We start from the raw sequence: 11,641 nt of genomic DNA, 5'->3' as shown, positions 1-11,641 counted from the left end.
TTGCTAGTAAAAATATATGATATAATTAAATTGTTATCTACCCGCGCGGCACGGGTCACACAATATCGTTATAAATAGAAAATAAAAATATTATATTGATTGTTAAAAAATATACAAATTAAGTACTTTTGGTACGTCAAAAAAATATATTTTGATAGAAAAACTAAATGAAATAATTAAGTTGTTATCTACCCGTGCGTCTACACGGATCGCGCAATATTGTTATAAATAATAAATAAATATAATATAGCGATGGTTAATATATATATATATATATATATATATATATATATATATATATATATATATATATATATATATATATATATATATATATATATATATATATATATATATATATATATATATATATATATATATATATATAAAAAGTAGTTTCTGCTGGTTAAAAATGTGTATTTTATTAGTAAAATTATAAGAAATAATTAAGTAGTGATTTGTCCATACGTTCGCACGGGTCGTACAACGCCGTTATAAATAGTAAATAAATATAATTATTATTTATTTTATTAATAAATAAATAATATTAATAATTAGTTATAATATTGAAACAACATAATAATTTATTTATTTACTATTATTAATGATTAATATCAATAATTGATAATGATTATATGTTTTACAAACATATCTTTAAAATAAATATTTAGAAAACAAAATTCAAAATAATAAATCAAAACATATGAAATTAATATATGTCATTAAAAAAGAAAATGTTGTGTTTTTCATTAGAAAGTTGTGTTATTATCAATCATAATTGTTTCATGTTTTTTTTTTTTATTAAAACATATATTTATATTATATTTTTTTAGTATGAATAGTACTATCTTATATAAACTAAGAATGAGATTCTTTACAATTTCAAAAAATATAATGTTAAATAGAAACATTTATAAATATAAATTAATATTAATATCTAAATTAATGTAGAAATCACGTATAAACTACAAAATTATCTTTAAAATCTATAAATACGTAAGATTACAATTAAACATGTATCACCTAATTAAAATGTGAAAATTATTTTTTTAATGATTTATTATTCTTGTTTTTTATTTTATAAGTTTTTCGTTTACTATATTTTGATTTTTAATTATAAACAAATTGAAATAAACCCTTGAAAAAATCAAAGTTTTTAATTTTCTATATAAATTTTATATTATTTATATGTTGTTATCTTGATAAATATCAAAATTTATATTATTATTACTATTATTATTATTATTATTATTATTATTATTATTATTATTATTATTAATTAGAAACACAATAATACTATATAAACACACAAAACACAAACTAAAATAGTGAACCTTTAATTTTCAATGATAAACCTTGCACTTAACCACAAAAACAAAAAAAATACATTAATCCATAGTTTCTTATTTAAAAAGAAATCACAAATAAATCAAATTGATAGATATAATTATTGTATGATATTTTTTATTACTATAAAAAAAAATTTAAATTTTATTTTATTTTTAGGAAAAATAAATACTTGTTTTTGGGGAGAGTCATCTATCTTTCCATAAATAAGAAAGATAAATGGGTCGGAAAAGACTCATGCATATTTTTTAGTCTTTACGTTTCTAATTAAAAATGACACGTTTATAATTGAGGGTGAAGGTGACACGTTTTTAATGGAAGCTGGCACGTTTATAAATGAAGAGGAAGGTGACACGTTTATAATTGAGGGTTATTTTTTGTTTGGGAATTTTGCTCTTTCCAACCACTAATGGCAGAGTCTGTTTCAATAGTTAATTAGTTTAGCACACATAACAACTCTTTCTTCTTCATTTTTAATTTAACCATCCTTTTCAAATTGTAATTATTGTAATAGAACTATCTATCCCATCAATCTTTTATTACACATTTACATTTTCAATATTCAATTTCTTCTTTTCTAAAATGGTCATACTCATTTTTCAATGTATCTGGATTCTTCTACCAACCTCATTCTATTCATCCTTGCAAACAACCATCAATTATAATTTTTAATCAAATATAGACAATTTTTCTTTGTTAAAGCAGGTCAAATCTCTCGAAACCTCATATATCATTTGATTAAAATATCAATTTTATTTAATTTATATACTTGTTTTGAATACCCTTTGTTAATTTGTTTTCGTAAATTTATGTTTATATAGATATAGAGGTTGTAAAACCAGATAAGGACTATGTATCCATAATTAAATACAATATTAAACCATAGGAATAAATTTATTCATCGACTCTTTCTTTCTCCTACGGTATCTATTATCTAAGGTGTCGTTAGCTATCACTAATCAAATGATACATAATTTTCAATTCTATAGAATAACAATTGTGAAACTATTTGTTTTACTAGTTTTTCAAACAAAATAGACTATAAAAAAATTAAACAATAAAATATAGCATAAAAATAAAATAATAATTAAAAAATTCAAATAAAAATTCATATTTAATTTAAGTAATTAATATAAAAATTTAAATATTTTGATAAAATCTAAAATATGAAGAAAAAAACTCAAACAAAGTATGATTGAATACTTGTGTCATCAACTTCATGAGCACATTCCAGTTAGAAGAAGAAAAAAATATAAACATAAAATCTCATTTTAATTAAAAATTTAATTTAATAAAAAAAATATAAACATAAAATCTCATTTTAATTTAATAGATTTAATAATAAATTTGTACCTAAATTTTTGAAAGAAGAATTGGATTTAAATTTGCATCTTCACAAAAAAAAAAAAAATTGTTTGTCTTTTTTTTCTTTTTCTTTTAGGGGATATGTAACAATGTTATGTCCTTCATCTTTGCATAATCCATAAGCATTCATGTTATGAGATAACTCTTTTATATCTTTAATCCGTCTTCGTTTAGGACGGTATTTTGTTTTATAAATTGGAGGACAATGAATAACTTGTTGTGAATGAGCTTCATTGTTACAATCCATTATTTGATAATCAACTATTTCATCATCTGCATGTGATGCTTGAAGCTGCCACCGTGACAACAAGTAGTCATAAGGGATTTTATGACAATCTTTATGAAGAAAAACACTAAGAATGTGGCGACACAATATCCCCAAAATTCAAACAGTTTACAACTACATATAGTTATTTTACCATCCAAAAGAGGTGATGTTTCCTACTATTATCATCTTTATAATATTGCAACATTAACACATTACCATTCTGATGAAGAATTGAGTATTGGATGGACCTTTCAAACTCATCTTGAAACTTGTGAAAAGAAAAACCCGTGAGAGCACTTTAAGCTTGCTCTTGTAATGGTGACATCAACTTCATATTTGACCATTTCCACTTTTCTAACATTATATCAAGCTCTTATGTTTGCTTAATATCATTAATTGCTATATAGGGATGGGCATAGGCTAGGTCGGCTTACATGGGCCAATAGCCTAGCCTATGTAAGGCCAGGCCAGACCTATTTGATAAAAAGGCCAGACTTAAACTTTTTTAAAAACCTATTTAATTACATAGACCATGCTTAGGCTATTAAAAAAACCTATGAAGTCTTATAGGCCGACCTATATTTTTAAATATATTAAAAAAAGTCTAAATGGGTTGGCTTATATATGCATATATATTAGAAGAAATGCGAAATATGTTGGTGTGTGTGTGTGTGTGTATATATATATATATGCATATATATTAGAAAAAAATGTTAAATAGACAGACATAAATATTCATATATAGGCCGATTTATAAGTCTTTTTAAGTAATACGAATTAATTGAAAAACTAAATGAGAAAGAGGCTTTTAAATAGGCTTTTAGACTAGACCAGGTTTTTTAAAAGGCCAGGAGAGACTGAAAAAAGAGTCTATAGTAGGTCATAAGCCAGACTCAGGCCTTGTAAATTTATCGTAGGCCAGACTCAGGCCTTGTAAATTTATCGTAGGCCAGACTCAGGCCTTATAAAGCCTAGCCTAGCCTATTCTCACCCCTATTGCTCTATTAACTTGAAATTAATTTATAATTTTTTAATGAACAATTTAGAAACAATTAGTACTAATATAGTTAAAAATATGGCATACCTGCTTTGCAAAGTCAGTTAAACTTGTGTGGGAATTGATGACTCTCTTAATGAATGCGTTAATACTCCCTGATCTTCTAGTGGTTGTCTTTCCGCCAAAGAAATATTCACGAAGATAAACGAGTGCCTAATACTTTCTAATATAATATCATACAATCCTTTCACGTGTTTATTTGTCTGCAAGTTATACTTAGCAACAACTTTTGGCCATTAAACTCAAATTCTTCACATGTCTCCAATTTATGCAATACATAAAAAGCATAACACCATTTTGCATACTTGTCTTGAAGTATAACATTAAACCAAGAACTAAATTTGAAAGTTATGTGCCATATAGATAAACTTTGTTTTGTTAATGACATTTCTTTCGAGATTGCTTCTTTCATCCATAGATCTTAGGCGGTTAATATAGTCCTCAGCGACTTCTTCATCAAATTTACAAAAGTCTAAAAAAAATAAAAAACCAAATTAACGAAAAGGGATCAAATAATCAAATTAATAGGAAAAAATAAATAATTACCTTTATTATATTGTTTTATTAAATATTTTTTTATTTTAATAATTTTATATTTTTAGTTATTATAAAAAACATTCAAACTTTAATCATTATGTTGAGTATTTTACATTAATAATACTTTAATTAACATAATAACTCCATTGATATTTTAAATACACCTAAAACGTGAATCATTAAAAATAATGATGTTGTTATCTCACATTAATTCTTTTGTTTGTACATAATTTTTACACTATAATTTTTGCAAAAAAATACTTTAATATCAGAAAATTTTGAAAACAAATTAACAAAGGGTTTTTATTATTTAAAAAAATGACACAAATTAAAAATAATAGTATTTAAATCAAATAATATATGAGGTTGCTTTATAATCAAAAGTATGTATTTGTTGAAAAATTACCATTGGTGGTTGTGCGAAGGATGAGGTTTGCAGAAGAATCTAATGAATTAGATAAGTTGAAAAATGAGTATGATCATTCTAGTAAAGAAAAAATTGAATATTGAAAATGCAAATGTGTCAATAGAAGTTTGGATATATAGTTTAATTAAAATTTGGAAAGGACAATTCAATTAAAAATGAATAATGAAGAGTTGTTATGTTATACTCCTTCCGATCACAATTATAAAAAGTATGTGTAATTAATTTTCTTGATTTCATGTCCAACTTAAATAAAATTTACTATAATATTTTTAGTTATATTTGATGAATCAACTACTAACATTAAATGTTCTTGACTTAAATTAAGGGTATAATACTAATGCAAGTATTAACTAGTAAAAGTTAAGGACTTTTGCTTATAATAGTGACCAAAATTTAAGGTTGTTTTTTTTCTTCTTATAATAATGATCAAGGTCACTATTCGATTGAAACCAGACTTTGCCATTAGTGGTTGGAAAAAGAAAAATTTACACAAAAAATAACCCTCAATTATAAACTTGTCACCTTCAATAATAAACGTGTCAGATTAAAAAAAGTGCATATGAATCTTTTCCAAACCATTTATTTTTCTTATTTATAGAAAGATAATCGAGTCTTCCCGAAAAACATTTATCTTTTTTTCTTCTTTAAAACAAAATAAAATATCTCTTCAAAAATAATAATAATAAATAAAATAAAATTATATATATATATATATATATATATATATATATATATATATTCATAGTAAATAAATATTTTGTTTTTATTTTTATTTTATTATTATTTATAAAAAGATAAAATATCCCAATCATTATTAAAGCTATGACTCAGGGAAGGGGACGACCGCCGAAGAAAAAGGCAACTTAGTCGCCGGGAAATAGCAGCGCAACGGTGGAAGGGTCACCGGTGGGAGGACAACGGGAAGTGGCTGAAGAAGTAGTAGTGGTTGAGGAAGATACGGAGGAGACGGATGATGCTATTTTTGGGGAATCAAAAAACCCTAAAATCGCGACTGAGGAGAAGACAAGGGAGGGGAAGGAGGTGATAGGCTATGGGTGGATGTGATTCGTGGTAACAGGAATTCATCTAATGGCATTCAGCTTCAATACTATGCTCCAAAACTCAATGATGGGGTTAAGGAAGTCGAAATTAAGGATGAGGATGTTGAATCGGAGCTTTGGTTTTGGGATACGACGTTGATCATGTATGTGATAGGGGCTAATTTGAGTATGAATGCTGTGAAAAACTACATGAGTAAGACATAGAATTTTGTGGCACTGCCTGGGATGTTCTTCAATGATGAAGGATACTTCATTCTGAAGTTCAAATCGTATGCAGATATGGATAAAGTCATGATGAAGGGTCCATACACTATCCACAATGCGCCTATGGTAATTATGGAATGGAGACCAAATTTCTCGATGGAAAAGGATATGCTCAGAACGATGTCAATTTGGATTAAACTTCTGCAGTTGCCTTTGTATCTATGGGGTGAAAGGAGCTTGGGAAATATTGGTAGTATGATTGGCACGCCTTGGTTTACGGATGAATGCACTGCAGGAAAGCTGAGAGTTACATACGCGCGAATATTGGTTTTGGTTGATGTTACACAAAAACTTTGTGAAGAGGTTGTCATCAAAGATCAGAAAGGCGAGAGGCGTAAGCAGAAAGTGAAGTACGAGTGGAGACCTAAATTCTGTGAACGGTGCCAGAAAGTTGGGCATGTGTGTAATAATGGTCTGAAACTGTCCATAAATAATTGGCAGCCAAATCTGCAGACTGAGGAACTTAAGGAAGATACAGTTGAGGATCCTAGTCAGGAAACTCCAGCAGTTCAGGTTGAGCAGCTCCATACATCTCTTGAAGATGAGAAGTGGACAGAGGTCAATAGGAAAACAAGAACTCGTGGAAAAGAGGTAATTGTAAATAGCCAAAATAACTTGTTCTATTCGAATGTTTTTTCCCTTAGGGGTTTCGAATGACCCTAAAAGGGCCCCTGTGGGTGATCCATGATCATTTCATGGAACATAAGGGGGTTGAATAAAGTGGCAAGTAATAGAGAGGTTAGCTCCCACCTCTTTAGGTTGAATCCAACCATTGCCATCTTAGTTGAAACAAGGGTAAAAGAACAAAATGCTGGTAAAGATAGGATGTTGTATGGTAATAAATGGACGTATTTGGACAATTATAAAGATCATAGTAATGGGCGTATTTAGATTATGTAGGATGGTAACCAGTTGGAGCTGCGTTTTGTTAGAGATACAAGCCAATTTATTCACTGTGGGGTGTATAATAATGCTAGTGATTTTCTTTACTGGCTGACGACTATATATGCCCTTAACCAAATTGACAAGAGAAGAGTATTGTGGAAAGATATTGATAATCTTGGTAAACCTCAGCAGGGACCTTGGATGCTTATGGGGGACTTTAACAATGTCCTGAGTACACAGGATATATGTGGGGGGAGTCTTGTTAGAGAGTGGGAGTTTTCTAATTTGAGGGAGATGATGGCCAACAGTGATATGTTTAAAATTGATAGTAAGGGAGACAGATTTACCTGGTTCAACAAACATGCAGATGGGGTCATTTATACTAGAATTGATAGAGCTATTACTAACATGAACTGGCTGCAGGTTTATGGGGATTTGATTTTGTATGTCCTTGAGCCTGGAGTTTCAGACCATGCTCTGCTCTGCATCAGAGCTTAGGAGGATAAGACGAGGATGAAAAGCAACTTCAAATTCATTAATTTGGTTATTGATAGACCTGAGTTCTTATCAGAGGTAAGGAATAACTAGATGAAAGGTGTTGTTGGCAGTTCTACAAGATTCTTTGGCAGAAACTCATGAGGTTACAATATGTGATTAAGAAGCTCAGTAGACCCCTATTAGGGATTAAGCAGCAAATAGAAAAAGAGAGGGAAAATTTGCAGATTATGCAAAATTTGTTGAGTCAGGACAGATTGAATACATCTTTTATCCAGAGGGAAAAGCAAAGTACTGAGAAATTATTGGAATAGAATGATATGGATGAATATATTTTGAGGCAATGGGCTAAAATTAACTGGATTAGGTTGGGGGACGATAAAAATTCGTATTTCCATGCTACGCTCAAGAGCAAGCAAAAGAACAACAGAATCCACAGGCTGTATAGAGAGGATGGTATGATGCTTGATAACCAGAGTGATATTGAAGAGGAGATTCTTCAGTTTTATGGGAAACTCATAGAGTCTGTTGCTGACACTAGCGAGGGGGTTGATATCAAGGTCTTAAGGAGAGGGAGTCAGCTAGATATGGTGCAAAGAGCACAACTTGTGCAACCTATTACAAGCTCTGAACTGGAAGATGCCCTGAGGAGTATTGGTGTTAATAAGAGCCCCGGGGTGGACGGGTATGGTGCGAAATTTTTCAAACACACGTGGAGTATTATTAAAGCTGATGTTACTGACTGTGTTATGGAGTTTTTCAACAGAGGTACTATGGATAAGAGGTTTAATAGAACCCTTGTGACCCTTATACCTAAACATGACCAGGCAAGAACCATTAGAGAATACCGGCCCATTTCGTGATGCACTACTGTATATAAATTGATTTCTAAAGTCTTGGCTAACAGGCTGGGAAATGTTCTGAGTTATCTTGTAAGCAAGAATCAAGCTGCATTTGTGCCGGGGCAACACATTCATGACCATGTCCTTTTAGCTTATGAACTAGTGAGAGGATACATTAGAAAGGGTGGGATGCCTCGGTGCATGCTTCAAATGGATACTCAGAAAGCTTACGACTCCGTATATTGGAAAGCTTTGAGGACTATCCTTGAGGAAGTTGGTATACCTAGAAAATTTATTGGTTGGGTTATGCAGGCAGTGGAGATCGTGAGCTACCAATTCAACGTTAATGGTTGTCATTCGAAAGTCTTAGAGGCCAAACGTGGGTTGCGCCAAGGGGACCCAATTTCCCTGATGTTGTTTGTCTTAGTTATGGAGTATCTCCATAGAAAGCCGGAGGGTTTACATTGTATCCCTGAGTTCAACTTCCCTAGTAAGTGTAAAAGACTCAAGATTGTGGACAATTTGTTTGCGGATGATCTTCTCTTGTTCTCGAGGGGTGATGAGATTTCTGTCAAGCTTTGATGAAACGATTCAATGAGTTGTCTAGACCTACGGGCTTAGTGGCGAACCCTGCTAAATGTAACATATATTGTGGTGGCATGGAGAATGATATGGTGCAGAAACTCTGTGATATAACTGGTTTTTCTAATGGTAGTTTCCCTTTCAGATATCTGGGTATTCCCCTTCAGAGCAAGAAGTTGTCTAATACTCAGTGCTTGAGTTTGGTGGACAAAGTGACGACTAAGTTGCAGCATTGGAGTGCTCATATGCTCAGTTATGTCGGGCGGATTCAGCTGATAAACAATGTAATTTTTAGCATCATAAATTATTGGTTTTAGTGCATGCCGGTCCCAAAGGGTGTAATTCATCGGGTTGAAGCGTTGTGCTGGCCGTTCTTGTGGACTGGAAAAAGTGTGATTCCAGAAAGTCTCTAGTCGCATGGAGCAAAATTTGCGAGCCCAAGTGCCAAGGAGGGATGAATGTGATTGACTTTGAGAGGTGGAACGGTGCTTGTATGTTGAAGTTGCTTTGGTACCTTCAAACAAAAGCTGACAACCTCTAGGTCAGGTGGATACATGCTTATTATGTTAAGAGTGATCAAGTGATGAGTGTCCCGGTGAAGCATTCGTGTTCATGGATATTGAAAAGTATCCTCAGCAGGAGGCACCAAGTTGTAGGGCTACCACAGTGGAATAATATGATCAGAGATGGCAAATTCAAGACTAGCAATAGTTATTATGAGCTGATGGAAGTTAAACAAAAGGTGCCGTGGCAGAAAATTTGGTATGATTCTGAAGCTTCTCCCCGTGCTCTGTTTATACTTTGGATTGCGTGCCATAAGCGGTTAGCAACAAAGGACCGTCTGCGCACTATTGGTTTGATTACACAGGAGGACTGCAAGTTCTGTATAGAAAAGGAAAGCATCCAACACCTTATTTTCCAGTGCATAAGCATGCACACCATTTGGAGAGGGGTGCTGAAGTGGGTGGGTTTTGATCATAAGCCACTTAATTGGGATCAAGAGGTGGGGTGGATGATTAGGATCAGCAAGGTCAAAGGTTGGCGAACAAAAATTCTTCGTACAACTTTTGCGAAAACGGTATACACATGTTGGTTGTATAGAAACAGGAAAGTCTATAGAAAGGATAGTAATGGTATAGATCATAGAGATATAGAAAAAGGAAATATATAAAGGGTTGTATGTAGATGTTAGCAAAATAGGAAGCTACGTGAGTATGTGGCTCTTTTGAGCCTTTAGGTGGGTGTTGTTTGTCGTGTGGGCTGGACCCTATGGGTCGCTTCTTATACTAGCTGTTTTTTTGAATATATATAATACCTTATTTATCAAAAATTCATCTTTTTTTTTCCTTCCATTTTCCTCCCTCAGATTCAACTCAGAAAAAGAAAATAAATTAAAAATTACCACCACTACCACAATCATCATCATCAATTTAATCTCCGGTCATTGATGGATCTCAGATTTTTCCATATGATGATTATGAAGGTTCTATTTCATGATGTGATTAAAATCTGTTAGTGAATCTTCCGAATCGTAGTGTTATTATACTACAAATTTTTGGAGGTTATTTAAATTCAGCTCCATTCTAGAATGAATGAGAATAGTGAAGTTTTTGGAGGTCATCGAGTTGGATTTATTTATGCATAGGAAAGTTTTTGTTTTGTTTATTCTAATTATACTACAAATTTTGGAGCCATGTGCTTTACTTTACATTTGCTATTATTTATTTTAGGGTTAATAGCCGTTTACCTCCCTGTCATATAGGCGAGTTTTGATTTACCTCCTTTAAAAAAAAATTAGATTATCTAACTATAATTTTTAGGCACCCTCTAAGCGTGTAAAAACCAGGGGGTAAATCAAAAAGTAATTTTTTCTCTTAAGGGACAAAAGACTTAGAATTTTAAAATTATAGAGGAGTAATCCAAAACTTTTTTTTAAAGGGAATAAATCAAAATTCGCCTATACGGCAGGGAATAAATGGCTATTAACACTTTATTTTATTAATGAGTTTTTTTTTTTTTTTTTAAGTTAATAAAGCATTGTTTCTTTTTTGAAACACAAGTAATTCTACTAACTTTCTCCCGGTAACTAGCCATATTTATTTATTTCTTTTTTGTTGGCATTTCATTTATTAAGTTTTTAGTAAATTCTTATGTTTATTCATTTTATTTTTTAACAAATTCTCGTGTTTATTTGCTTTACATTTTATATTTTTTATTACTTTTTTTTACATGTTAAAAAACACTTTACTATTTTTTTTTGGAATAAATCTATTTTAGAACCACCCATAAAATTTAATTAACATACTGTACATTCTCTTTTATTTAGTAATTTCTATATTTATTGTTCTCAACCCATAAATAATATCCATTATTTTAGAGGAGAAAAAAACTAACACCACAGTATCCCTTCTTTCTACTTTTCCACAATATTTTTTTTTACATTATCATTTATAATTTGAAAAATCATTTTTTATTTCTTATATAAATAATCTCATATTTTTATTTAAGTCT

General features: G+C 30.8%; 1 protein-coding gene across 1 annotated transcript; it reads left to right on the top strand.

The window, feature by feature from the left end:
• The first annotated feature begins 5,833 nt into the window (after nucleotides 1-5,833).
• On the top strand, nucleotides 5,834-11,130 carry LOC131610432 (uncharacterized). Its single transcript, XM_058882388.1, has 2 exons — nucleotides 5,834-6,917; nucleotides 7,227-11,130. The coding sequence occupies exons 1-2, from the start codon at nucleotides 6,288-6,290 to the stop codon at nucleotides 7,707-7,709; spliced, it is 1,113 nt and encodes a 370-aa protein (XP_058738371.1). The 5' UTR covers nucleotides 5,834-6,287; the 3' UTR covers nucleotides 7,710-11,130.
• Nucleotides 11,131-11,641: the final 511 nt, after the last annotated feature.

This window comes from Vicia villosa, linkage group LG6 (genome assembly GCF_029867415.1).
Source record: "Vicia villosa cultivar HV-30 ecotype Madison, WI linkage group LG6, Vvil1.0, whole genome shotgun sequence".
Lineage (NCBI taxonomy): Eukaryota > Viridiplantae > Streptophyta > Magnoliopsida > Fabales > Fabaceae > Vicia > Vicia villosa.
This window is presented reverse-complemented; position numbering and strand designations above follow the sequence as displayed.

Excerpts from the sequence above, each read along its gene's own strand:
- LOC131610432 (XM_058882388.1), top strand. The coding sequence starts at position 6,288 with ATGTTCTTCAATGATGAAGGATACTTCATTCTGAAGTTCAAATCGTAT. Across the intron at positions 6,918-7,226 it reads CAAGAACTCGTGGAAAAGAG|GATGGTAACCAGTTGGAGCT; the intron begins GTAATTGTAAAT and ends TAGATTATGTAG.